At 46.5% G+C, this 27,756-nt stretch overlaps 3 protein-coding genes across 3 annotated transcripts in view; 2 read left to right on the top strand and 1 right to left on the bottom strand.

Annotated features, from left to right (window-relative positions):
• The first annotated feature begins 430 nt into the window (after positions 1-430).
• Positions 431-16,620, top strand: LOC129339495 (vomeronasal type-2 receptor 26-like). Its single transcript, XM_054994074.1, has 5 exons — positions 431-724; positions 818-976; positions 12,261-12,491; positions 13,046-13,172; positions 15,683-16,620. The coding sequence occupies exons 1-5, from the start codon at positions 431-433 to the stop codon at positions 16,618-16,620; spliced, it is 1,749 nt and encodes a 582-aa protein (XP_054850049.1).
• A 1,832-nt stretch (positions 16,621-18,452) lies between these two features.
• On the bottom strand, positions 18,453-23,197 carry LOC129339494 (uncharacterized). The gene is made up of 2 exons (XM_054994073.1): positions 23,080-23,197; positions 18,453-19,497 (listed from the first exon to the last, which is right to left on the bottom strand). Exons 1-2 carry the CDS (start codon positions 23,195-23,197, stop codon positions 18,896-18,898), a joined length of 720 nt encoding a protein of 239 aa, XP_054850048.1. The 3' UTR covers positions 18,453-18,895.
• Positions 23,198-23,910: 713 nt separating this feature from the next.
• Positions 23,911-27,756, top strand: part of LOC129339493 (vomeronasal type-2 receptor 26-like) — a 35,809-nt gene continuing 31,963 nt past the window's right edge. Inside the window, exon 1 of the mRNA XM_054994072.1 lies at positions 23,911-24,257. Coding sequence (XP_054850047.1) covers positions 23,911-24,257 — 347 coding nt within the window. The remainder of the gene's footprint in view (positions 24,258-27,756) is intronic.

Here is a 27,756-nt window from a genome sequence, read left to right as displayed (position 1 = left end):
CACTGCCTCTGGCCCCAGCAAGCCCTGTTTGACCACGCACTTATACAGGACACCCTTGGCCATGAGGGCCCTGATCCATTTCCTCACTGGCACAAAGGAGTCATTCCACTACTTCTTGGTGGAGTGTTTTATCTGCGTAGCATCACCAGGGCAGACACCCTCTCTATTGCCATTGCCAAAAGGCCTGATGGCAACCAGTGGCTGAAGTGTCCTGCCTGTAGCGAGAGCGACCTCAATGTGCTCCACCACTAGGCTGTACAGGAGCACCTTCTGGGCCTCAGTCTAGTTGAACTGCCGATGGGCTCTGCTCCCACTAGTGCTCTCTGCAGATATGGCATCCCCCACCTGAGGAATGCAGGGGATGGCCCATGCACCATAGGAAAGGGAAGGGAGTGGGATACCAGCATGCCCCTAACAGGCATTCTGCAGGATGGACACAGATAGCCAGGGTGGTGATGCTGAATACCTGTCCATGGACCCACCTTTTCCCTCCACCACAGGACCCAGCAGTGAGGGCCTTGCCTGGTGCCTGCTCCTGCTGGCCAACATCCAGACATTGTGCCTCGTCCCCTTCCTGCTGGAGCTGTACGTCGGGGCAGTGCGAAGCCTCTGGAGGAGTCGCCATGCCCGGCAGTACCGTGAGCACACCAGCTCTCTCCCATTCTTGAATGGCATCTGCCTGGACAGGGTGGCCATTCAGGCCCTGCGCAAGAAGTTTGCTCTGGTGCTTTAGGGGCATGCCTTGGCAACCAGGGAAATCCGGGTCCTGCAGCAGAAGCTGCTCTCGCTCTGCTTCTTGTCAACTTGGTCTTTCTAGGGCATTGTGGTAGAGGTCCTGGAGTTCTCCCAGTGCCTCCATGGCTTCCTGAAGGTGATGATGGGGTGGCTCCAGAAGCACGTGCACTTGCCCACCAAGGAAGCCAAGCTGGCCCCCATCCAGGCCTGCTTTGTATCCATGGTGGGATTCCAGAATGTGGTGAGAGTGGTGGACTGCACCCATGTTGTGCTTTGTGCCGCTGGGAGGAGCCCCAGGTCTACCAGAATCAGCACTGCTTCTACAGCATTAATGTCTCAAGAGGCCTACAAAAACCAGGGCATCTTCACAGACCTGGTTGATAAGTTTTTCCCCTTGCATGGGTGCCAATGAGCACCACCACTGTTTTTCTTGATGTAACTCTCTCCTGCCTTGAATGGTGTTCCTGGGTCTGAAGCAGCTTAGGGAGCTGGCTACCTCGCACCCCACCCCCTGGACTTCCCCCTGAGTGCCAGCGTGGCGGTGGGGAGGGGGTTTATGCCATATTTACACACATGCATGGCCATCGCTGAGCACTGGCATAAGGCTGCAGTGGAGTGGTGCTGTGGCTAGGTGCCAGCATGGGTGTGTGTGTGTTACGCCAGTATAAGTGTGGGTTACACTGGTGTAGCCCTTAGTTCACTCCTTGAGCACTTCCCTTCCCCTTTAGGATTGAGCTGCAAGAATTTTACCTTTAATGAAATGACACAAAATGTAGTGGGAAGAATGTTAGACAGACACAGGACATCCAGATTCAAATCTTCATTCAGTCATGATACTGATCGGGTGAGTTTACAGCACTCACTCCTCAAAGCCCAACCTACTTTACTAGGTTATTGTGATAATGACAATATAACAGGGGACAATCATACATTCATTCACAGGTCCTGAGAAGGAGGGTAGGAAACATTTCAATGGATAATTGTTTGGCTTGGCGATACTGTTTGCCTAGTCAGTGGATAAGAGCCCCATGGCACAGAGTGGTAAGCTGCAGTACTGCAGCCCAAGCTCTGCTCACCACCTGAGTTCAATCCTGACAGAAGCCTGGTTCAGGTGACTCAGCCTTCTATCCGTCTGAGGTCAGTAAAATGAGTACCCAGTTTCCTGGGGGTAAAGTGTAGATGACTGGGGAAGGCAACAGCAAACCACCTCGTAACAAAAAGTCTGCCAAGAAAATGTCATGATGTGATGTCCCCCCATGGGTCAGTAATGACTTGGTGCTTGCACAGGGGACTACCTTTACCTTACCTAGTCAGTGGATGGAGATTTTTCACACTAATTAAACAAATAATATGGAAATCATAGTCCTAATTTTTTATACCAAGATACTTGAGACTTTTTAAAATGTGAAACTTCTGGTCTATTCCAATATTCATTTGATGTTCTAGTAGGTCAGCCTTGGGTTACAGTTCCACTCTTGTCTGTCTCCAGATAATAAATATGTATTCCTCTCTTCAAAAGTAAGAAACATGTTTTCTTCTGGAATTCTTCTGAGAATCCCTAGCTGTGGTCATTCCTTCCACTTTAAAAAACAGAAAACCATAAATTAATTTGTTGCTTATCTGAATCCTTGGGGCTTTCCTCTATGCTGTGAAAGTTGGTAGAAATATACCTCTTCATATCTGCAGTATAGACTAGAGACTAGAAATGGGCTAGAGACCCACCAGTTTGATCTCTACAACTTTACATTTTAAGCCTCAGGCTTCGAGTCTATCATCAGAGTGAATGTTCTTTCTGACCTGTGGTAATCTTGGAAATATACTGCAGTAGGTTGTAGATAGAAGCAGGATTAGCGGCTGGAGAGATTTCTCCTTGAGATGAAGTTCTTACTGTTGTTGCAGCTGGTTCTTCTTTCTCCCAGGATAAGCAAGACTCTCATTGTTAAGTGCAGGATTAGAGATCCACACCCTCCAGTCCAAGAATATCATCAGCCAGGAGACTTCTTTGTTGGGGGCATTGCTTCTCAGAGCTTCGACATCAATCCAACAGAATTTGACAAATATCCCCAGCCAGCATTGGTTGGAGATCTAATGTAAGCTTTTATTTATTTATTTATTTATTTATTTATTTATTTATTTTTTTATTTATTTTTTTATTTTTTCTACCTGAGTCCTAGGAGCAAAGGTCTATTACATTTATATTGTATAATGTGTCAATATTTGTTGATCTAATATTCTACAATCATATCTATTAGTTTGCCTTCCTTCCCTATGCCACAAAACTACATATGCAGCTACTGTATTTGAAGTCAGATTAGTACAGCATTTAACACAATACTGTCAGTCCTGTCTGGCTTTAAGTCCCCATGGTTTCCAACACTGATAGATCTTTCCCAACACTGGTTAGTTGTAATCTGTTAACTGGATGTACTAGAGATGGATCCTAGGACTTTCTGAGTGCAAAGTGAGTTCTCTGCAGCTGTACTGCAAGTCACCCCCCATAGCCTTTCCAACATCTAGTACATATGGTCTTTCCTACCATTAGTATGTTTCTTTTTCATTTTGTCCTAATAAATTTGTTTTAAACTCTCCCTGAGTCTGCATGAGGTTGTTCCATAAATGATGCAGATAAACACACTCCAGTTTTCTGGAGCCTTTGGGCATAATCAGCTCATTGATTTTTAATTATCCCCACATTAACCACATATTTCCCTACAATCAAGAGTCTTTGGAGGCTTATGATCCCATCTAGAAAGTGTTTACTGCTAAGGTATTTTAAGCAGAGACCATGTGAATTAATTGTTGCAAATGTAATGGAGCCTGAGTCCTCCCTATTTTTTTTTAAAAAAAGGTTCTCCCTATTCCCTGGAAAACAGCATCCCTCCCAGCCAGTCTTAGCCCTGTGACAGGTGATGTGAGTTGTCTTGGTCAAACACAAAGTCTTTCTTAGGAGAGAAGGAAATTTTAAACTATAGTCGCCTTCCATGTCAGCCATTTTGGGGCACATGTGTGCAGTATATGTGCTGCACTCGCAGTACCTTGTATCTTCGGAGACACACCTTGCTTGAATTATGTTAGACTCCAGCTGGTCAGCTCAAACATGAATGATTTTATTTATTATTTATTTATGTCATTTATATTCCGCCTTTCTCACTAAGACTCAAGTTCAGTGTAGTGGTTAAGAGCACGGGACTCTAATCTGGAGAACTGAGTTTGATTCCCCACTCCTCCACTTGAAGCCAGCTGGGTTATCTTGGGTCAGTCACAGCTTCTAGGAGCTCTCTCAGCCCCACCCACCTCACAGGGTGTTTTGTTGTGGGGATAATAATAACATAATTTGTAAACCACTCTGAGTGTGTGTTAAGTTATCCTGAAGGGTGGTATATAAATAAAATGTTATTATTATTATTATTAAGGCAGATTACATAGTGTGAGATTAATGCAATCATTGGCAAGAACAAGGGCAGGCATTTCCATACAGTGTAAAGAACATTTCCATAAACAATGTCACAAGCTAAATGAATACAAGTTTACAAATACATAGCATTAGCAAGGATCCAATATGGGGTTAAAGAATTGCTGAAACAAAACATAATCAATTCTAGGACTTACATTAAACAATATGAAGCATAGGTAGTATATAGGAATACATATTTAAAGCAACAGATAATATGTAAGGCAACATAAAGGTGAAGTCTATGGTTCCTAACTCATTAGCGAAACGTCTGGGACCCCTTTCCTATAATACCAACCTCCTAGCTGAGAAAAAAGCCTTTTTGAACAATTCAGTTTTGCATTGTTTGTGGAAAGCCAGGAGCATAGGGGCTCTCCTGACCTCCTCAGGCAGGCTGTTCCAACAATAACATTTCCATGAATTCTTAAAATGGATGCACCTTCCCTTTCTTAAATTACAAAGCTTGTCTCAACATAGGTGGTTTAGGCACATTTTAATATAACGATAAAGAATATGATGTGATGATTTTTAAATTGTGAAATATCCTGCTAAAGTATCCAAATCTCATTCTAGCACCGTACCTAAGAATTACCAACACATCCTGGCCTTGGTATTTGCTGTAAAAGAGATCAATGAAAACCCTCAGATCTTACCCAATGTCACCTTGGGCTTTCAAATCTATGACAGCTATTTCAGGACAAAGCAGACCTATCATGCCACAATGCAACTTATGTCCACCTCAAAGACATTTGTACCTAACTTTAAATGTGACACCCAGAATAATTTGCTAGCAATCATTGGGGGGTTGGACTCCCAAACTTCCCTCGATGTGGCAACAGTATTGGGACTCTATAAGATTCCACAGGTAAGATGTTTTGGTATTTGACACATTGGTTAACATATTGTTTGTTCTTCAGAACTGATTGTTGGGTTGAAGAAAGAACTGAATGTGGTTTAAAAGTTCAGAAAGACTGTTTATATGAAATAGAAGACAATGATTTGATGATTTGTGGATTTATGGAGTGAGAGATTTTGACACTATAAAAAAGTAAGCTTTTAATCATTACCTAGAGAAAGTGTGGATTTGACATGATATAAATACTTGTTTTGTAGAAGATTGGAAACCTTTAAGTTTAGATTTTTTTCTTGTTTTTTTTCTATATTAGATATTTTTGTATGTTGATTTTTTGTTTGTTTTGTTAGCATGTGTGTAACTGTCATTTGTAAGGTTTGTTTTTAAATATATAAATCTCTTAACAAAAATTAAATAAATAAATAAGATAAATATGGACAAGGACTCTGGATATAATTCACGCAGAAAAACTTACAACCAAAGAAGCAAGAACAGCATTTTGAGGCATAACATACCAACATTTAGAGCAGAGGGACTCTAATCTGGAGAACGGGGTTTGATTTCCCTACTCCTCCACGTGAAGCCAGCTGGGTGATCTTGGGCCAGTCACAGCTCTTCCAGAGCTCTCTCAGTCCCACCCACGTCACAGGGTGATTGTTGTGGGGATAATAACGTATTTTGTAAACCACTCTGAGTGGGTGTTAGGTTGTCCTGAAGGGTGGCATAAAAATCAAATGTTGTTGTTATTTCATTCAGTGTCATGAACATGCTCAAAATCCTTATTTGGTACATATTGTTGATCCTGGTAACTAATCAATAATTTTCCTAGTGATATGAGAACTTCCGTATTGGTAGGTCCCATACCACACCATAAACATCTGTAGGAAGAAATCCCATTCCACATTCTGACTTCATTTGAAGCAATGCTGCAAGGTTTCTTCTTTCCTCCATGGGTCTTTATTAAAGACACAAAACTGCAGGGAGGGATCATACAGATATTCAGCAGCAAACTGTTGCTACTTACTTCTCCACTCCAATTTCACCTAAATGCATTGGAAGTGCAGAGACCATGATGATTTGATAGGGGTGAGCAAGTTGACCCAGTCAAGATGGCAGTTCTGTGAATGAAGGTAAAGCCAATATGTGGGGTTCAGCGTAATCTGAATGGACTTCTACTCCCCTGAAATATCAGCTTTGTGATCTGAGGATGACTCCAGATGCTGCTCTGTCTATAGAAAAATAGATGACTTGCAGTGCTTTCTAGCATTTAGCTGTTCAGCTACTGAGGACATTTCTGGAGAAAGGTGACCTGGCCAGTGTGTTTATAGACACTTTGGAAACATGCAGACTACTTTAATATAAAATGCTCCAGGTAAGCCTGCCAGTGAAGGCAGCTTGAAAACGTGAACAGAGGGAGGCTGCAGTGACCATTTAGCTCAGTAGGGTTTATCAGTGACACTACCTCCAAGTTAGTTTCCCTGGGCCAGTTGAAGGGGCTGATATTGACCCTGGATGCTCTGAATAGGTTGGACAAAGTTCCCAGGGGTCGGCCTTAGAGATGGGTACGACCCAAAATAAATTAACGATCCAGCCGATCGTCGATCGGCGCTGGTGACGATCCACAATAAACGATCCACACCAATCATCTCCTGTTCCCGAGCCGTGGATCATGGATTGTGGATCGTGGATTGTGGAGGCCAAAGCGGGGTGCGCTGCTATTCCCAGCTATGTGGGAAGGTGGGTGCTGGCAGTGGCAGCCGGGCCTGGTGGGCACGGGGAGATGGCGACGAGCCGCCTCCCCTCAGGGGGCGGGGGGGGGGTCTGGCCTGTGTTTGGCTGTCAGAGCTGCCTATCAGGGTTTGCAGGGATGAGATTGGAGTTCCCATGGCTACAGAACACCCCCTTCCCCCTCCCTCCCCTGGCTGTCTTCTCCCAACTGGTGACTGCTTTGCCGCTCCGTGGTTGTAAGGAAGCCCTGCTGATCAAGGAAAGCTGGGCTTCCATTCGGGTTTCCAGGGTGACAGAAGGAGGGCAAACACAGCTCAGGCATTCCCCTGGCTCTGTTGCCAGGGGAATAGATTGCTGGTGCCTGAGTGTCTGGCTTCCTGATCCGAGTACAATCGCCCCGATCAAGCCCCGATCCAGCCCCCCCCCCCCGATTGCTGCATTGTTGGCCATAGCCGAGCACGATCAGCCGGGTCCCGATCACGCGATTGCCATTATCGTGTTTTTTTTTTTATCGTAATGCAGATCGTGCCCATCTCTAATTGGCCTCCACATGTACAATCAAACTTGGATTTTGAGGTCATCCTGGAGGCTTGGCTGAGGAAACCTGCTTTTTCACAGATTTAACCCAGTAAGATGTAGTCATTAGAGAATCGGAGTAGGATGTGGGAGACCCAGGTTTGAATCCCCTCTCTGCCAAGGAAACTCAAGGGGAGACTTTGGGTCAGTCACACTCTCTCAGCCTAGCCTCCCTCACAGGATTGTTATGAGGAAAAAATGGCATAAGTTGCTTTGGGTCTCCAAAGGGGAGCAAGGTAGAGTATAAATGAAGTAAACAAAGAAACTTGCATTGATTCATGAAAAGGCATTTTTGACCACCACTTCTAAATTATGGAAAACCTTAACTCAGAAGGTGAATCTCTGTATACCAATGTATGACTTCTGGAAGTCCAAGAATTATGAATCCCCAAATGCCTTTAATGTTGAATAAAGTTGTCATATTTCCATCTGAACTGCATTTTATTTAGGTTCTTTACAGGTTGCTTTGTAGCTTTGTAGCTTTTACTATGGGCAATATCTGATGGGAAAACATATTATTATTATTATTCTATCTTCCCACTCTCCATCACCTCTAGATCATATATGGCTCTGCTCCTGTGACAGATACAAACCTTTCCCTCTACCAGATGTTCCCTAATGAAGCACTTCAGCATGCAGGGATTCTCTCTTTATTGCTGTATTTCAAGTGGACTTGGATTGGGGTCCTTGTTATGGATGATGAGAATGGAGAAAGAATTGTGCAAAGTTTACCTCCAGAGTTTTCCAAGCATGGTATCTGTGTTGCCTTAGTAGCATATCGCCCCAGAGCAAATTTTGTCACTGAAGTTTCAGATATGCTGGAACAGGGGCTGAAAGTACATGATCAAATTGTGGGCAGCAAAGCAAGAGTATTTGTAGTGTTTGGAAGATCTTATTCTGTCAATGACTTGATGTTGTTGCCGCATCTCTCAGATGGAGAAAATGGGTCATGGAAAGCAAAAGGCAAAGTGTGGATACTGACAGCTCAGATGGAGTTTACTTCATATGTTTATCAAACAACTTGGGATGCCATGGTATTCTGGCCTTCACAGTACATTCCAGTGATCTTCCAGGATTTCAGAAATTTGTGGAGAGAAGAAACCCTTACCACACAAGAGAAGATGGCTTTATACAGAAGTTCTGGTACCATGGCTTCAGCTGTAAATTCCCAGATCAAGTTCAGGGTCTGGATAAGAGAGAAGAGGGTGCAATTTGCACAGGACAAGAGAAGCTGGAGAGCCTTCCAGGATCTTTTTTTGAAATGAGCATGACTGGCCACAGCTACAGCATTTATAACGCAGTCTATGCTGTGGCCCATGCGGTACATGCCATGCTGACATTCCAAACTAAACACAGAGGACTGATAAGTAGAGATGACTTGAATATTCGAGGGCAATACCAATGGCAGGTAAAGCAAATACAGGAGAACATCAGTTTTGTAGATGAAAAAAGAGGCTCTATTTTATGTAGCAAACCAGCTCTCTGAGTTGTCGTTCTGCAAACATTCTCCTCTTCCTTTCTCTAGTTCATATTTCACTGAACAGCCCTTGCAGTCTTTGTCATGGTCTGTAAATTGTAAACTGTAATTTTTTTCACTGAAATAACTTGTTCTCCTACATTCTCTGGGGCAAAATGGGTGATTTCTTCTTCTGTCACTCTCCCATCACCTGAAAGTGGTGCATGGCAATATTCTGCTGCTTCATTCATGATATCTGCAAGTTTTGGTTTTGAAAATTCATATCCCCTGCTTCCTTCCTTGTGTCTAAGGAGCAGGAGAGCAGCATTAGGGATAAATATTCTGTTGCTCAGGCAAACATCTTTGTAGTTTTCATAGGTGTGCTGCCCAGCTCCAATATGGGGCACTAAATCTGGGTATACACAAGCACGTATTTTGGTCAATATTTGTGGAAATATGAGAGAGAGATCTAAAAGAGAGAGACCTTAACTAAACTGACCTTTGGGAACAAAGCAAGAAGGGGAAGCAGTTTTTAAAATGACATGGGGAAAATCAATTCCATTAAATCAGATAATGTAGCCAAAAGCAATCAAACAATTTCTAGTGGAAGTGATCACATTAAGCTAGATGTGTTCACCGAAGGTTAGCCAAATTGGAGCTCATCAATGATGTATGGATGGTGGGGAGAGGTTAGGGGGGAAGAAACTGTACCACAGGTTGGGGAAGGAATGAGTTCAAGGATTCGGGGGACGAAATAGGTAAGGGTTTAGGATGGGCTTCTGAAACTTAGCAGAGCAAGGTGGAGAGAATTGATGTGGTACCCAGCCAGGAGGTGTTTGGGAGGGAAATGGAGAAGAGAGGTGTGTGTGTGCATTGCTGACAGATCGGGCTTTGAACCGGTGGGAGAGGAAAAGAGTACAAAAAGAGGGAGAAAGACATGGGGGAAACTGGAACAAGAATGGAAGGGTATGTTGCTTCCTCTTTTGCCTTAAATCACTTAAATGGCACTAGAGGTGTTTTAAAATTCAAAAATAACAAAATATTTCATTTAACATAAGAGGAGAAAAGTCAGGTGAATTCAGGGGTTGAAAAATTCTGGAGGAACAGTACTGGGATGAGACTGAACTTAGCGGGAGTTTTCCATCTATGCAAAATGTGCACGTTTTTTCTGCCAGTGATTTGAACAAGGTTTTCTGAGTTCCTCCAAGGCATGTGTTTAATGGGGCAGGAGATGAAGGCATTCGGCTGATTGAAGTCTTGATTTATTTTTTGGGCAAGTAGGTATTATATTGGTCACTTCTGAATGGAATGGATTTTGTATAGAGTACCGTCTGGGTTGTCCTGACTTGATTTAGTTTAGTGAGATTATAGACTCAAAAGGTCAGTTCTTGATAAAAATTGTGACCATTTCTCCTATGAGTTAATTCCCCCTATCCAAGCCAATTGAAAGGACCCCCCTCCCAAATAAAATAAATACCCTTCTGAGTGCTTAAAAGGTAAGCAGAAAATCCCATTTGTCTCCTATGGCTATAATGGGTAGGGTGGCAGCATGTTGCAATACCTGCATGTGTGAGGCAGAGCCTGCTTTTAAATCTCTCAGCACCGTTCACGTTGGCCAGGCACCAGCTCAGCTAAGCCATTCAGGTTGCGTGCCATGAATGAATTTAAACTGTCCACTTAGAAGCTCAGAGAAACATGAACTTTATGTTTTCATTTGAATTCTTTCTTAGGAACCTCAAATGAGCTGTTCTATTGATTAGAAAGTATTAGCTGCCAGCCCAGCTCTTAAAATTGCTTCTCATTCTGCATTGCAATGACTGACCCTGGATCCAACCTGTGACTTGTGTCAAATCTATATATCCCTTGCATACAGGCCACAAAGATGCTGAAACAGGCTGTGGTGGGGGGAGGTATTTGAGTCTGTGGCACAAGAACATGTGGCCATATTGCCTTTAGAGATGGGCACGAACCTAAATACGACCCCAAAAAACCCATGAACCAGGCCGGTTCGGGGTTCGTGAACCGGGGTTCGTGGAAGCTCCTTTCCATGCTGGTTCGTTGGGTCATATTTACAGGGGCAGTTTAAATGGCTATTTCCCCAGGGGAATGGCCATTTCAACTGCCCCTTTAAGGGCCCTGCCACAGCAGGGGATCCCCCCGCCTGCCAGTTGATAGTTTAAAGGGACCTGCCATGACAGGGCCCTTTAAACTGCCCAAACCCCAGCCCCCTTCCGCCCAGCCCCCACCCCCAGCCCTAGCCCTACACTTACCTTATCCTGCAGTGCAGCCTCCTTCCTCTCCTCCCAGGAGGGGTGGGGAGGTCATTTTTGGCCTCTTCCACCACCCTGGGGGCCTGCAGGGTGATGGAAGAGGCTGAAAACAGCCTTCCTGCCCTTCAAATGGCTGCTGAGGCAGCCATTTGAGGGGCAGGGAGGCCGTTTTTGGCTTCCTGCCCCTCAAATGACTGCTGCAGCAGCCATTTGAAAAGCAGGAAGGTCGTTTTCAACTGTAGGCATGGTGCTGGCACACCACACAGTGTACATGCTAAGTCTTTACATTCCTGCATTTTTGATTCCTGGTCGATTGGCACACCACCCAGGAACCAGGAAAGCAGTGTCAATATGTTTCATCTGAGCATAGTAAGTCTCTTATCCTTCTCAGAGCACAATATTCCCATACACTCTAAGTAATATTCTTACATGTCTTAAAGGTCCACTGTGTTCCTCTCACTATGCTTCATAGATAAGACAAACGCTGATTACAGCATGTTTGCCCGGTCGCCTGTGACTGGTTTAGAATATGCTCCTGTTGTTGTAACTGTTGCTATAGACATATTTGGGCATTGCTCTTTTCCGGGTTCCTGAAAGCTTTCTCAATAAAGCTCTCGCCTCCATGTTGGAGGGACAGACTTTGCATCCAGATCTCGGTCTCGTGTCGTTACTACATTCAACCTCTTCCGTTGCCCTGCAGGCCCTCAGGGCTGCGAAAGAGGCTGAAAACGGCCTTCCCACCCCTCCTGGGAGGAGAGGAAGGACTGCGCTGCAGGATAAGGTAAGTGTGGGGTTGGGGCTGGGGGAAGGGGGGGCTGGGGTTTGGGCAGTTTAAAGGGCCCTTTAAACTGTTAAATGCCCCTTTTCCTGCTGCTGTTAAAGCCAGAAAGGGGCATTTAAACCCCACAAACCACAAACTGGTTCATAACTGGTCCAGTTCGGTGGTTCATGGTTCGTATTTTTTTTTTGTTCCGTGCCCATGTATAATTGCCTTCTGGAATAGGACAGTAGTTCCTTTTGTGGACTATTTCTGTTAGGGTTACAATGTTGGGGGATGCCCACCAAATTTATCAGAAATAATAGGAAACTTGCCTCTATTCTGGACAGATGTTCATACATGCCATTCTGAAAGGTCTGACTCAATATAACCCAGTTGCAGCCTCCTATAACATTTCCTCTTGTTACATCTAGCTCCATCACTTCTTTAGAGGTCTTACATTTAACAACAGTGCTGGAGACAAAATTTCGTTCAACGAGAACGGGGAGCTGGTAGCTGGATTGGATGTTATGAACTGGATTAGTCCCTCAAACAACACCTTTCACAGAGTGAAGGTTGGGAAGATAGACCATCGGGATCCCCAGGATTCTGAAGCATTTACCATTAACGATGAAGACATAAAATGGCCGAGATGGTTTATTCAGGTAGGGTTCAACAGTTTGAGGTTTAGGAGCCTTTTGGTTGTGAATATACTCTGAGGGTGAAAAGTGAAGTTCACTGGACAGTGATGAGCCTCTAGGAAGTTCCGAGCTTGGCTTGAAAGTAGCACGGGGGGTAGAACTGATGTTACAAAGGATGACCCAAAGCTAAACACAGAGGAGCAGATGAAGTTAGACTGGCTCCTGTGTTGGAAGGAAAGAAGTCAGCAGAACAAAGGGAGAGGCCTTGAGGGCTGTCAGGAAAAGGAAGGAGGAAACAGTGGGGGAGAGATATAGGGGAAAGTGAGATGCCTCCTGCAAGTCCTTGCAGTTCCCCCCTCCCTGTACTTAATAAACAGTGAATTAATTATTTGTTAGACAAACATACATGATGTTAGTATTTCAAATGTTACTGAAGAAGAATTTTGGGAAGCAGAGTACAAGCGGCGTCTGACTCCTTGCAGCTGAACATTTATATGTAAAATGACTATATTGACTACAAAATGACTACAACTATTTAAACCCAATAAAATCATTCTCATTTTTTGTTTGTTTATCAGACACAGCCTATTTCAGTATGCAGTGATAGTTGTCGTCCTGGCAATTTCAAGAAAGTGAAGGAGGGGGAGCCATTTTGTTGCTATGATTGTCTTCAATGTCCAGAAGGGAAGATTTCAGACCAGAAGGGTAAGGCATTCTATAGATATTTCAGTAAGAGGAAAAGGCAGAGGAAAATCAGGCACATGACATGATTACCTATCTTCATTATTTTGACATGTGACTTGATCAAAAGGATGAGTAGGATTGGGGCTGGAAGAAAGCCTCTGGAGACGACATCAACTGAAGTGAATGCTCACTGGGAGAATTTCTGGTAGTGCAAGTCAATGTAATTTGATTTAAGCAGGATTGGAGTCTTCCTGGCACTGCAGTATAAATCTTGGTTCGCTCTTTAACCTTCCATGAGAATCCCTGAATTTAAATTTTACAGGCTTCTGTAAAAAAATTGCTTCTTTCCTCTCTTATTCCTTGTGATCCTTGCTGAAGAAGCAGAGGGGAATCTGTTCACATGTGAGGAAGCTTGCCCCACTGGTCTCTCCCAGGATACCATGCCATCACTCAAGCTGTGCCTATCCTCTTTCTACCTGTCTTACAGGGGAAGGTGTATTTGACTGTGTGCAGGTTCTGTCACCCCCCCCCCCTCTTGTCTGCAGCCCAGTCAGGAGGAGTTCTTGTTTTATGAGTGGACTCAGCAGTTAGGCACCCTGGGTGGGGTTCCTTGATCACAATTCTGAGATCTTTAAATGGAAAATATTTTTCTTCACTAAAATACACTCTCAGTTCACTAAAACACAAGGCATTGGATTACAATGTATAACCAAACTAAAAAAGGGTGTAAAACAAATGAGGCTAAGTTATAAAGTCACTGGTGTCTCCTTGGCATTTCCTTCCCTGGAATGGACTTAAGCCTGCAGGAACTTTGAAAGCAGAGAATGGTCCCTGGAGAGATCACTCCATTAGCGCCTTCTTGCCAGCCCTTGAATTGCTGGCTTCCAAAAAGACCTTTTAATTTTTTATAAAAATTTTTAAAATTTATTTTATCAAAATAAAAAGGGTACAGAAAGAAAAAAGAGAGGGGAGGAAATGATAAGGTCAAGAAAATTTTACAACTGTTACAAGAGTTGTTAAGACTGCACAAAAACTTAAATCTTTTTCAATGTTTGTCAATATATCAATGGAGATGACAACCTTTATTAAATCTGGTTACTATACATTATCCCTCTTAATGCATACCTCCTCTTTCTCAACATTCAATAATAAAAATTAATGATCAAAAAGGATCATTACAATATTTCAACTTATCTCTTAATATAACTCCGAATGGACCTTTTGACATTTCCGGTCGATGATTGAATGATTGAACTTTAACCTAGCATGAAACTGGAAGTGGATCTCCACTGGCACCTTCCCTCCCAAACTTTTAAAACACTCAGATGAAGCTACCATAGAGTGAATTAGCTCATTGATCCCTCAAGCTCAGTATTTCTTCTCAGACTGGCAGTGGCTCTCCAGGCTTTTTAAAATGCATCTTCACCTCATCTACTACCAAATCCTTCACCTCATCTACTACCAATTTCTTTTAACTGGAGATGCTGGGGATTGAACCTGGGACCTTATGCATGCCAAACAGATATTCTGCTACAGAGCCATGGCCCCTCCCCACTCTCCCTCCTCACTGTATCTAAAATAGCCACCTATCTTGCCCCGTTCTGGCATGTGGGCAAATGTTCATGTTTTCTCTGAGATCAGGGCATCCTTGAGTAGAGATGGGCACAAACTGGAAAAAACCAAACCATGTGATTCATGGTTCGTCAAATTTCACGAACCACAAACCACGAACTTTCACAAACTTGTCCCTGGTTCATGAACCAGCTCATTTGGTTTGTGAAACCGGCACATCCGGGCCAGAAAACCATCACTTCTGGGTCAGCAGAAGGTCACTTCTGGGTCAGCAGAAGGTCTGCAGGAAGTCCATCCCCTGTTGTCTAGGGGCCAAGCTACAAGTGACGAATGACACTTGAACGGCAAGTGGATTGAGTGAAGCGCAAGTGAACAGGGAGAAATACACTTGCCGTTCAAGTGTCATTCGTCACGTGTAGCTTCGCCCTAGGAAACTGATTGATTGGCACCAGGCTGTCTGCAGTCATGAACCAAAAAATGAACCAAATGAACCAGCCTAAAGTTCGTGGTGGTTCATCAGAAATGGGATCTGACGAACTGTGGTTCGTGAACCATGAACTGGCCTGGTTTGTGCTTAATTTTGGTTCATATTTTGGTTCGTGCCCATCTCTATCCTTGAGTACTTTTTAAGGGATGCTGCATCTCTCTTTCCTAAGAGCTTCCAGGATTTCTTTTATGTCATAAATATATTTGTAAAATTGACATTCTATTAATACTTAATAGGTTAATGAGTCCTTCTTAAAAGATTTCTTACAGTCTACAATGGGAAGAAAATATGAAAATATGCCTTAATAAAAATGGGCCATGACACCCATTGAAGCAGGTGGGTGGGATCATAGTTGGCTTCACAAATATCCTCATTCATCTTTCTCTTCAGAACTGAAAATTAGAAAAACATTTTCTACCACAATGAATGGTAAGTTCTAGGCAGTTTTTGAGACTTTTTTTTTCTTTTGCAGACATGAATGACTGCTATAAATGCCCAGATGAAAAATTTCCAAACAAAAACCAGGATTCATGTATTCCCAAGGATATCACTTTCTTGTCATATGAAGAACCGTTGGGACTCAGCTTAGCCATTTTTGCTCTCTCTCTCTCTTTGATCACAGCTCTGGTGTTGGGAACATTTATAAAGCACCGGAACACTCCCATTGTGAAAGCAAACAACCGGAGCCTCACCTACACTCTCCTCGTCTCCCTTCTGCTCTGCTTCCTTTGTGCCCTGCTGTTCATTGGCCAACCTGAGGTGGGGACATGCCTCCTCCGTCAAACTGCCTTTGGCACCATCTTTTCAGTGGCCATTTCTTGCATACTGGCAAAGACCATCACCGTGGTGCTGGCTTTCATGGCTACCAAACCAGGAAGCAGGATGAGGAAATGGATGGGGAAAAGACTGGCCAACTCCATTGTTCTTTCCTGCTCCCTTGTCCAAGGAGGCATTTGTGTTGTGTGGCTAGCAACATCTCCTCCATTCCCAGATGTTGACATGCAGTCAGTGACTGAAGAAATTATATTAGAATGTAATGAAGGATCTGTGGCCCTTTTTTACTATGTCTTAGGCTACATGGGCTTCCTGACCATTGTAAGCTTCTCTGTGGCTTTCCTTGCCAGGAAATTACCTGATAGTTTCAATGAAGCCAAATTCATCACTTTCAGCATGTTGGTGTTTTGTACTGTTTGGTTATCCTTTGTTCCAACCTACTTGAGCACGAAGGGAAAATACATGGTAGCTGTGGAGATCTTTTCTATCTTGGCCTCAAGTGCTGGGCTTCTGCTTTTAATTTTCCCCCCTAAATGCTATATTCTTTTGCTGCATCCCAGGTTAAACAGCAGAAGTCATATATTTCTGTGCATTGCAACGTTCCTGAAACTTTCGCTCCAAACAGTTCTCCAGTGAAAAAGTATCAGCATAGTAGTGGTTTTGATGCTTACCAAATGAGGAAGTAGCATGTGAAAGTAGATGTGGGAAAGATCGGCCAACTCTATTGTTCTTCACTTATCCCTTATCCAAGCAGTCATTTGTGCTGTGTGGTTTGTAATATCTCACCCTTTGCTGTCATGTTATCTATGCCTCAACCTTAAAGAGCAATTTCTCCCATCTCAACCTGCTGGTCCACTCCAATCATCTTCAGAGGCCTTGCTTCTGGTGCTCCTGCAACCTGAGGTTAGACAAGTGGCAACCGAAGAACTGGGCCTTTTTGGTTTTGGCTCCTAAACTTTGGAACTCCCTCCTCAGGGAGATCTGCCTGTCTCCCTCTATCACTGTTTTCCACTAGCAGGTGAAGACTTTTCTGTTTCGATGGTTGTTGTGGATTTTCCGGGCTGTATTGCCGTGGTCTTGGCATTGTAGTTCCTGACCTTTCACCAGCAGCTGTGACTGGCATCTTCAGAGGTGTAGCACCGAAAGACAGGGATCTCTCTGTGTCAAACACTGTGTTAATTGGCAGAAGGTTATGTTTCCAAATAAATGAAGTTATCAACATTGCAGTTTATTAATAGGAAAATTATTAATAAGAACATTCATGAAAAATAGTTCTTATGAACAATACTCCATTGACTGGAGAAATCTCATCCAGCCAGGAAAGTTTTAATTTAATGAGCTACAGCTATCACTAAGGGCCAAGCTACAAGTGACAAATGACACTTGAACAGCAAGTGGATTGAGTGGAGTGCAAGTGAACAGGGAGAAATACACTTGCCGTTCAAGTGTCATTCGTCACTTGTAGCTTCACCCTAAGAGTCAAGTGTGGATTAGCACAGACGAGATTCATGTTCAAATCCTAATTCAGTCGTTACACTGACCCGGTGACCTTATGGCAATCATACTGTCTCAGCCTAACTTGTTATGACAGTGAAAATGGTGATTAAAGGGAACTTTCACATTCAGAGACTGTACACCTCTGAATACCAGTGCTGGGTGTATGCCTTTGCCTCTCTGCCCTGTTGCTGGCCTTCCCTCATAGCTGGTTGGCCACCGTACGAGATAGGATACTGGACTAGATGGACTACTGGTCTGATCCAGCAGGGCTGTTCTTAGGTTCTTATGGAGAAAAGAAGAAACAGGTATGCTGTTCTGAGCTGATCGAGGAAGCGTAGGGTGAACATATGAATAGTATTGGAATGGAACTTCTGAATCAAATTCTGTTTCCTTCATCAGTGGGTGAATTTTTTTTTACACTAAAAAATGTGAAAAGAGTACCTCTAATTATTTTATACAAAGTTATATTCATTTATGTTCTATATTCAAGACGCCATCCTTGATGAAAATTCACCCTCACCCCAAAAATCTGGCTTTAGATGAGTGTTTCTGAACCTTTATTTAATGTCATTCCAAAGCCTTGGCTCATTTGGAATTCAGCTAAGTAGAATAAAAGAAACTCTGTTGAGAAGTAATAATTTACTTTAATGATACTGCTCATCTGGCCAACAGGGCTTGGGGAATGTCACACTAAATACTACTAGAACAAACAGGTAATTTTAAAATAAACTTACATTTGCCAGTCTTAAAAATCCTTGAAATTTAATTACTTGTGCAAAAAACTTAGCAATGGCCAGTATAATTCTTAAATCCAAGCCAGAATCAGGCTCTTCTACTACAGACTAACATGGCTACCCACCTGAAACTATCTATAAATACTTTCCCCCTCAAACCAAAATTGCTACGTGTGTGTGTGTAGGAATCTGAGATGCCTTTATCACTGTGCATATCTATTTGCCCCCATATTCGGAAAGAAGAGACGGACACAAGGCTTGGGTGAAACAGGGCCATTTATTGACCAAACAAATCTAATTTAAACTAGGAACTAGTAACGGCAAGGGTGTAACTAGCGGTACAGTTCGAGCGAGAAGGTCACACTGACCAGCTCCTGATACTGCATGGGCGAGCAACCCCCTGCCCTAGGCGCGAGCCCTGCAATGCATGGCTGTAACCCAGCCGGCCAGGCGAATGGTTCCCCCCTTCAAAGCGCCATACACCCCAGCCGTAAAGCCCGAGGGAAGGCCTTTTCCAGGGGGTCCCAGGGCAGTCTGCCCTCTCAGCTGGCAGCCGTAAAGCCCGCCAGCCGATCCGAGACAGACCCCCATTCCCCACCAATGGGGATGTGCCACCGGGTGCTCACCAGCCCGCTCTGCCTACCCCGGCTAACCTGCCACCGTTAGGGCCAAGCCTCTGCTTAGGCCCTAACGCCCCACATCTCCTGCAGGGCTAACCACAACCCTTGCCGCAAGTCATTCAAAAAGATCTCATTGCCCTTAAAGGACAGATGGACACCATCTCCCCGGTAAAGGTCAGCATACGTGTCCCTAATCTGGGGATGGGGCAAATAGACCCCCAGCCCTGCACCCAAAGCCTTAAACATAGCCTTATTGGCCTTCCGCCTAGCCCGTTCGACCCCTTCGTGATCCAAAGCCTCCCTCCACACACGACGTGGGAGGATGGCTGACCACATTATCAGGACCCCGGGCCAACGCTGCCCAATAAACTCTAAATCGGCCTGTGCCTGCAGCGTAAGGGCCTTACCTTTGACCCAACCTAAATCATTCCCACCTAAATGTATCACTAAGAAATGCGGGGGAGGTGCACACCGTCCCCCAAACAAGAGAGGCAACAGGCCCGGCCACCGCAGGCCCCGACGGCCCTGCCACTCAATTTGCGCCCATCGACTGAGGCCAAGCTGGGACCCCAAATGCGTCCTCTTAGCCTGATGGGCGGCCCAGAAGATCATGCTGTGCCCGCAGATGAGGATCCGACACCTCCCAAAGCGAACCACAGCACCTGAAGAAGAAAAAACACAATCAGCCACAAATCATAACGGGGCCGGCAGAGGACGGACATACCCCCGGTACGCTGCCGACCGCCACCGCCCAACTCTGCGAATGGCTGCTTCTGGGTAGCCCATCGCAGCAGCTGTAGAGGCCGCCCCTATCCGAAACGAATGGGTACAGAACTTGAAACCCACAAGACCAAGCTTACCCAAGGCCTTTTCGGTAACCGCCCAGAATTGGTACCGAGTCAATGGGGACGCATCCAGATGGCGAAATAAGAGACCATCGTCAGACCCGCGCTTCTCCAGATACAAGCGCAACCCTCGTACCGGGCATAACTCTGCGTCAACACAGGATCCAAGCCGAACCACAGACCCCTTGCAATGTTGGTCGGTTTTGGACCGTCTGAGCCGAAGTGAAACTGCATCCCCTGCAAACTGCACATCTCCCACCAACAGCGCACGCTGTGATGAGTCCGTACGGGACTTGGCCACCAACTCCCCAATTCTGAGGGCCCCAAAGAAGGCCGTGAGCGCAGCAGCATGGAAAAGCGCCGCTTCATAGTCAGAAGAGCATACCGACTGCCAGGTGTCACCTAACCCCTTAAGGATGGAAGGAGAAATAGGCTGCCTGGCGTCAGGCTGGGAACCTACCTCCCGAGACCAACCCTCCAGCATCTTGCGCAACCTAAAGTCCCCAGTCACCTCCTGAAATCCCCGCGCCTTGCTATCAAAGGCCAGGGCAGCCAGAAGCCCTCTAATGGACTTCACAGAAAGGCCGCTCAACTTCCTATTGATGCAAAACTGCATAAGATGCTCAGCTGGAATGGGCCAAATCTGCTCCAAACCAGCCTCCAGTCGGAAACCCCCAAACTGCCGCACAGCGCGATCATACGACCTTCTTGTTCTAGGGGCGATGGCTAAACGGATGGCTCTGTGCACTTCGTCCCTCCAAGACTCCACAGTTCCAGAGGCATCAGGGATGGCATGGGATCGGCCTCGGGGGCCAGCTGACGAAACCGCTCCATCTGCTGGCGAGACAGAGCGTCCGCCACGCCATTATCAATACCGGGAACATGTCGTGCCCTAAACAGGATGTTGAGCTGAAGGCAACGGAGCGTGAATGGCCTGACCAGTCGCATGACCCTAGGCGACCTGGCCGAGAGGGAATTGATAACATGAACCACAGCCATGTTATCACACCAAAAGTGGACAACACGGTTTGCCAGTTCATCCCCCCACAACCAGAGTGCCACCAAGATTGGAAAAAATTCCAAAAACGTTAAATCCTTGGTGATGCCCTGATTGTGCCAAGCTGCCGGCCAGGATTCAGCGCACCAGTGACCACGGAAAAAGACACCGAAGCCTGTAGCCCCGGCGGCATCCGATGCCACCCGTAATTCTGCCTCTAACAACAGCTCTTCCCGCCACATCAGAACTCCATTAAAGGACGAGAGAAAGTCCTCCCAAACCTTAAGGTCTTCCCTGACCCCCAGCGACAGCCGAACCCTATGGTGGGGCAGACGTAGCCCCGACATGGCGTCGCACAGGCGCCTCAGAAAGGCCCGTCCTGGCGCCACCGCCTTACATGCGAAGTTCAGGTGACCTACAACCTGCTGCAGCTCGCGGAGGGAAGCCTTCCGTTTGCCCAGAAGCGCCGCAAGGCGCATCCGCAAATCAGCCACCTTGACAAATGGCAGACGCAAAGTCTGCGAGACAGTATCAATCTCGATCCCCAGGTACGTAAGGACCTGGGCTGGACCCTCCGTCTTTTCATGGGCCAGGGGGACTCCAAGCTCATCCGCCAAGGCCATGAAGCCCGCCAGCAACCGGGCGCATTGGCCCGTTCCCTGGGGGCCACAAAAAATAAAATCATCAAGGTAGTGGGCGGAGTCATGGCATTGCTGCCTCTGACCCAAGGCCCATTCCAAGAATGAGCTAAATTTCTCGAAGGCCGCGCAGGAAACAGAACACCCCATAGGGAGCGCCCTATCCATATAAAATTGGCCATCGAAAGAAAAACCTAACAGCTCGAAGTCCCCCGGGTGAACAGGAAGAAGGCGAAATGCAGACTTAATGTCACATTTAGCCATCTCCGCACCCAGCCCATTGCGCTTCACCATCCTAACAGCCTCGTCAAAAGACGTGTACCGAACAGTACACAGATGCTCTGGAATGGCATCGTTAACGGAGTCCCCCCTGGGAAAGGACAGGTGATGTATCAATCGATACTCACCAGGTGCCTTCTTAGGCACAACCCCAAGAGGGGACACCCTCAAGTTAGGTACCGGGGGAGCTGCAAAGGGGCCTAAAACCCGCCCGTCAGCACATTCCTTGGAAATTTTAAGTCGAACAACTTCCTCCAAGCCGTTCACTGAACGCAAATTTGACGACATGAAGGGGGCCCGAGGGCCCTGGAAGGGAATACGAAAATCGTGCGTAAAACCATCTAACAGGTACTGGGCGGAGGCACGGTCGGGGTATCCCCGCAAGACCCTAGCCAGTGCCTTCAGATTTATGGGGGTAGGACCCCTTGTCAACAGCTGGCTGACTTGTCCCGCCCCCAGGGCGCTTACCTCCGCCCCGAGGCTTGGGGCGAGGGCAGGCAGAAAAGGGGTGGGAACCCCTGCACCTTGGGCACTCGTGCTTAAACCCACACCCCTTCCTGGAACACACACCCTGATATGCAAAGTCCCAACAAAGCAGTCGGGGCTGAACCGACTGCCCCGCTGAGGCGCGGGTACCAGAAGGGGTGCTAAGCTTGTGCAACAAATGCCCGCTATCAGCCCTATCGCCCAGATTGGGCTTGGCTGGAGCCATCAACTGCAACCATAGCTGCTGATGGATCCGGTCCCAAGGTAAAGTGGGGTCGGCAGCTGCGCGCATCCGGAACTCTTCGTCGTACTGCATCCAAGCAGCACCGACGAAGTCCGTATATCCCCTGTAAACAATATCAATATATTGAAACAAGGGAGCCGCCCGCTGGGGTTGAGCCCGGGCAATAACCCCAGCATAAATCAGCATGCCGGGCAGCCAATTGGACCAGGTACGATCCACCTTGCGCCTTTTAAGCCTCTCCTTGTCGCGATCGTCCATGTCCTCCTTATCCTTCTTTTCCAGCTCCCGGAAAAGAAGGGTAAAGACATCGACAAACTCGCCACGGAGTATCTTGTCCCTGGTGGCTGGGGTCAGATGATCTCCCAATGGGAGCGCCGCATCCCCAAACGGGGTAGCCCTGTAGGGCAAAACCCCCAACGGAGTAGGTTGATAGTAAGGGGCGACTTGATAAGGCGGCCAGAGGCCCTGGGATTGCGCAAAGGGTTGCACACCAAAACCAGCACTAGCCGAGGCAGAAGACGTGCCCGGAGTAGAGCCAGAGGGCACAAATCCCTGCTGAACTGGGGGAACCTGCTGACCCCAAGACTGCCATTGCCCCCCGCCAACCGACTGCGGCTGGAAAGAGTGCCCAGGCCAAACAGCCGACCCGGCAATAGGGGCGTGCGCAAACTGTGATCCCCAATTAGCCGGGTTGGCAGCTGGGACAACTGGCCCCCAGGGCCAAGAATGTGGCGTAAGTGGTGCAGGAGACCTACCCTCCTGCTCGGGCTGATCCACTGCAACCGCGATCTGAGGAATCTCTGCCACTTCAGCAACCTCTTCCTCCACTTGGGCAGCACTCCCAGCAGCCTCCAGGTCCTCCTGCCGATCCATTCCGCCACCAGCGCCGGCACCTGTTGGACCTTCCAAAGCAGAGAGACGGGTGAGGACCTCCCGCTGAAAAGTGGCCTGTGAAACTCTCTTCGAAGCCCTGCCAGCCCTACTCCCAACCGCATGCCTGGAAGAGCCACCTCTGGCGGATTCCAGAGCGGCCAATTTTGCCAAAATCTCCTGCCTAGCCGACTCTACATCTTCCTCATCCGAGGAAGACACCGGCAATGGTCGCTTGGCAATAGGGCGCCTGGCGGGCTGCTTGCCCTTGCTATTACCCACTCCCTTTTTAGGAGGCATGGTCTAGGAGTGGCCAAGGACCCCAACCAAATCAATTGCCCCTAGGTCCCCAAATGGGCTGCTGACGAAACGCAGCCCCCACTGAACCCAAGTCAAAGCCACCAGAACCAGGAAATGCCCTGAAGCCTAAACCCTGCCTGGAACCCACCACCAACCCGTAAACACTGTGAGGTGGGTGGGCTGAGAGAGCTCTGACAGAGCTGTGACTGACCCAAGGCACCCCGCTAGCTTCAAGTGAATGAGGGGGAAATCAACCCCAGCACTCAAGCTTAGAGTCCTGCGCTCTTAACCCCTACCCAACTAGCTGTCCCAAAGCGGGGGGGGGTTATCACCACCCGGCAGTTGAGCCGATCCCAAGCTTGGGGGAAAAAAGGGGACAAACACCCCAGAAAAAGGAATGCCCCTTCCAGAGCGGGATGGAAACCCGCTACCACCCCTTCCCCCCCCAAAGAAAAGGCCCGACTATTCCAGCAGGACAGGGAAAACACGCGGCGCGGAGGCGGGAACCCCAGCAGCCAGGCCGGCAGAAAGCCGCGCCGCCGCTAAAAGGCTCCACGCGAGGCTCGACTGACGGGAAGCCCCCGCCCGGAACGCCAAACCCCGGGACGAAGCCTCCAGCAACGAGGCCGCCGCCCGAGGAAGATCCCAGCCCAGACCAAACCGCGCCGACTCCCGTCGGCCGAGGCAAGCCGAAGCAGCAAAGCGGAGCTGCTGCTGGCCGAGGAGAGCGGGCCCGACGCAGCCCAAAGAGCAAGTCGCGGCCGTGCGTCCTCCTCCCAACGAGCTTGCCAAGCACTGCACGGAGGGAAAAGGCGGGGTGTGCCTATAACGGCTACAAGCCCCGCCCCAGCCAAGCACCCGGATGCCCGGGAAAGCCGTCGCCTCTCCCTCCGTGCATGCGCGCAAATGGAGGCACCCGGGTAAGCGCGCAGGCGCGCTCCGGGAGTGCCTTTTTGTAACTGCTTATCCCATTCTAGCCATTTTCACAGAAATTTACACTTGATTCAGGATGGAATTCACACCCACCCCTATATTTTATCCCCTCCTCTCTGGTGTCCCTTTAAATAGAATTCCCAGTTTGGTTTCCCACCACACAACTGAGGAAATAAGGTGTGACTCACAAAAACTCATATGAAAGAAATGTTGCTAGTCTAAAAGGTGTCAGTGGATTTTTTTTATTAAAAAAAGTGGATTGAGTGGAGGCAAGTGAACAGGGAGAAATTCACTTGCTGTTCAAGTGCCATTCGTCACTTGTAGCTTGGCCCTCAGTCAGAAAGAGACATTCTGATAATTCAAACCCATTGCAGATAACAGAAATCTGAGGATATTCTGATCTCCTTAAGTATAGAAGGAAATGGAACATCTGAAGTCTGTCTAAGGTCCAGAAATCAGCACATGAAGAAGATGTGGACTATTTGATGCATGTGAACTCCTCACACATGAAAATATGGGGAAAATTAGTTATCGCAGATTTGCATAGGTAGGAAAATGTGGAATAACATGTGATGAAACAGTCTCCAAGCCAGTATATCGCAAACAGATAAAACTTAATTTTATTGCAGCTAATTCCCATTCACTTGCATTCTTGTAGTAGCAAAAGAAACATAGAATCGAAGTAACACTATTCCCTTTTTGAAGTGGCTGGTGGGGATAAGGGAGTATGGGGGTGCCTCTTGCAAGGCTGAACAGGAGAGCTCTACAAAACCTCTTGCTATTTACAAGACCAGGAGGAGAGAGAGAACAAAGTCCCCTAAAAGAGAAGGGGGGTCAGATAGAAGAGAAAGGGAAAATAGTGCCACATCAATGTCCAGACATGCTGAATCACCTATGCCAAAAGAGCACACCCCATTTTTTTGTGCAAGTCATTCTCAGAATGTCAGCAGAACCTAAATTAAAACATCCAATGTGATTAAAGAGTGCATACCTGGTGATGTCAGAGTTAGATCTTCTAGAGCATTCTCTGTTTGCAAATTGTCTTCTTGGAGGGATTAAATTAAGGGCCATTCTGGTCATGATTAATGACCTGGGTCACTGAGACAATAACCAAGCACAGGAATTTCATTTCAACTCTTCCTAATGTAATTAAGCACCTAGGCTTGCTACTTCTGCTTCTTTTTTTTAGTTCCTCTGACCTGCACTTTATGATCTACTTCTGGACTGTACTCTTGTCCATTTGTTGTCCTTCAGGATCAGGCTCGTATGACTTCTCCCGCCCCCCTCTTCCTAATGGGCAGGAACCCATAGACAAATAGGTGTATGTAAATGTTTTCACTGATTTATTGCATGTAGCTGTTTTACTGTTTTGTTTTGCTGATTTTGCCTTTCCACTTTTTATTCTGTATCTTGCTAAGAGGAATAAATTTTTTTCTTATTTAACAGCTGTTTTTCTCCTCATTCTTTTAAACTGATTCCCCAAACTGGGACCGGCCTGGTGTACATAGACAGGGGATTCCAAAGTTAATTAACCAGGACACACATTTGTGATAAAAGGATATGTTAGCACGTTATAGCCTCTGCATGGGTACCTATTTGGGTAACGTCTTTTCGATTAGAGAGCCTGGCAGACACTACTGAAGAACTCACAATAGTAGAATTTATCCTTCCACTAAGTCCTTCTTTTGTACTCCCACAAACGAGGACATACACAAGTGGGGGGCCCACAAGGATTTGTGCAGGTTATCTCATTTTCTCCTTTCCTTGTCCTCTTTCCCTTTCCTATTCCCTCATAGCATCTCCCCCTTTTCCTGCTTGCTTCTTTCTTTCCCTCCTTTATCTAACCCCCTGACTTTACCTTTCCCCCTCCCCCCCACAGCAGCTCTCTCCTATACCCAGCTGTGTGATGCTGCCTGTGCTGGGCCCAGTTGTGTGACAGGGATCCGGCAAGGACTTGTGGGGGGTACTTCACTTTTCCCTGTATCCTAGGGTTGACAGGAGATTGGGAGGTGAGGGTGTGTGTGCACTTTCCTTTGTATCCCATGCCCGTGCACTTCCACAATCCACTTCCACTGCAATATCACATTATATTTTTGGCCCTGGTGCAAAGTGCATACGTGCTTATGCTCCACAAGTGATATCACTTCTGAAAGAGACATCAGCATGGCAGGGCGCAGAATGTGTTCACCCATTTGCTTGGGATGCCTGCCAGTGGCAGATGGTTGCTAGGGGGCTTGCAACAGTCAGCAGTTTTGCACTAAGCAACCCTACTGCATCCCCTTCCCCACACTATTTCTTCTTTCCCTCCTCTTGGAGGCCTCCATATGCTCATCTTACATTCTTTTCTTACATTCTTTTAATCAATCAATCAATCAATCAATCAATCAATCAATCAATCAATCAATCAAATTTGTAGTCTGCTCTCCCCACAAGCAGGCTCAGAGTAGATCACATCAATTTAAAAATACAAAGAGAAACAGTTAAAAACTGGAAAAGAGCAAGAGTCCAGTTCTTCAGGTATCTGAAGAAGTGAGCTGTGGCTCATGAAAGCTCATACCCTACCACTAATTTTGTTAGTCTTATAGGTGCTACTGGACTCTTTCTCTTTTCCACTGCTACAGACAGACTAACATGGCTACCCATCTTGAGTTAAAAACTGGTAGCATAAAAAGAACAATTGCAGTTTCAAAACCCACTCTCAGCAGAGTACATTGCAGAATCCTTCATACAGTCATTTGGGCCCATGGTGGCCAACGGCAAATAACAGATAAGAAAAGCAAAAACCGGAAGAGCCCATCCCTCCCAGGTAGGAGCCTGGAGAGGAGACTTGTTTGCCTCAACCACCAAAATGCCTGATGGAACATCTCCATCTTACAGGCCCAGCAGAATGATAATAAATCCCACTGGACTTGAGTTGTCACAGACAGAGAGTTCAACCATGTTGGGGTCAGGGCCAAAAAGGCCCGGGCCCTGGTCAAGGCAAGTTGGACATCCTTGGGGCCATGGACCACCAGTAGATGATCATCTGCTGAGAGCAGCACCCTCTGGGGAATATAGGCAGTCCCCTGGTTATAAATTTTATTTATTTAAGCTATAAAAAGTTAACATGAAAAATTAAAAAATAGAACAATCTAAAAAAAAGCCACACTAGCAATATATAGGGTGAGAGGCAGTTCTGCAGGTATGCTGGTCCGAGGCTACTAAGGGCTTTAAAGGTCAGAACCAGAACATTGAACCTTCTCTCCTTCAGATCAGCTAAAAAACCTTTTATCTTCCCCATCTTTATCTATATTTATTAATTAACTTCATTTACATACTACTTTTCTCAC

Source organism: Eublepharis macularius, chromosome 12 (genome assembly GCF_028583425.1).
Source record: "Eublepharis macularius isolate TG4126 chromosome 12, MPM_Emac_v1.0, whole genome shotgun sequence".
In the NCBI taxonomy this organism is placed as follows: Eukaryota; Metazoa; Chordata; class Lepidosauria; order Squamata; family Eublepharidae; genus Eublepharis; species Eublepharis macularius.
This window is presented reverse-complemented; position numbering and strand designations above follow the sequence as displayed.

Excerpts from the sequence above, each read along its gene's own strand:
- LOC129339495 (XM_054994074.1), top strand. The coding sequence starts at position 431 with ATGGACACAGATAGCCAGGGTGGTGATGCTGAATACCTGTCCATGGAC. Across the intron at positions 977-12,260 it reads TGGTGGGATTCCAGAATGTG|CTCCATCACTTCTTTAGAGG; the intron begins GTGAGAGTGGTG and ends TGTTACATCTAG. Across the intron at positions 13,173-15,682 it reads GAAGATTTCAGACCAGAAGG|ACATGAATGACTGCTATAAA; the intron begins GTAAGGCATTCT and ends TTTCTTTTGCAG.
- LOC129339494 (XM_054994073.1), bottom strand. The coding sequence starts at position 23,197 with ATGGATCGGCAGGAGGACCTGGAGGCTGCTGGGAGTGCTGCCCAAGTG. Across the intron at positions 19,498-23,079 it reads GGATCAGCCCGAGCAGGAGG|GTGCTGTGGTTCGCTTTGGG; the intron begins GTAGGTCTCCTG and ends TTTCTTCTTCAG.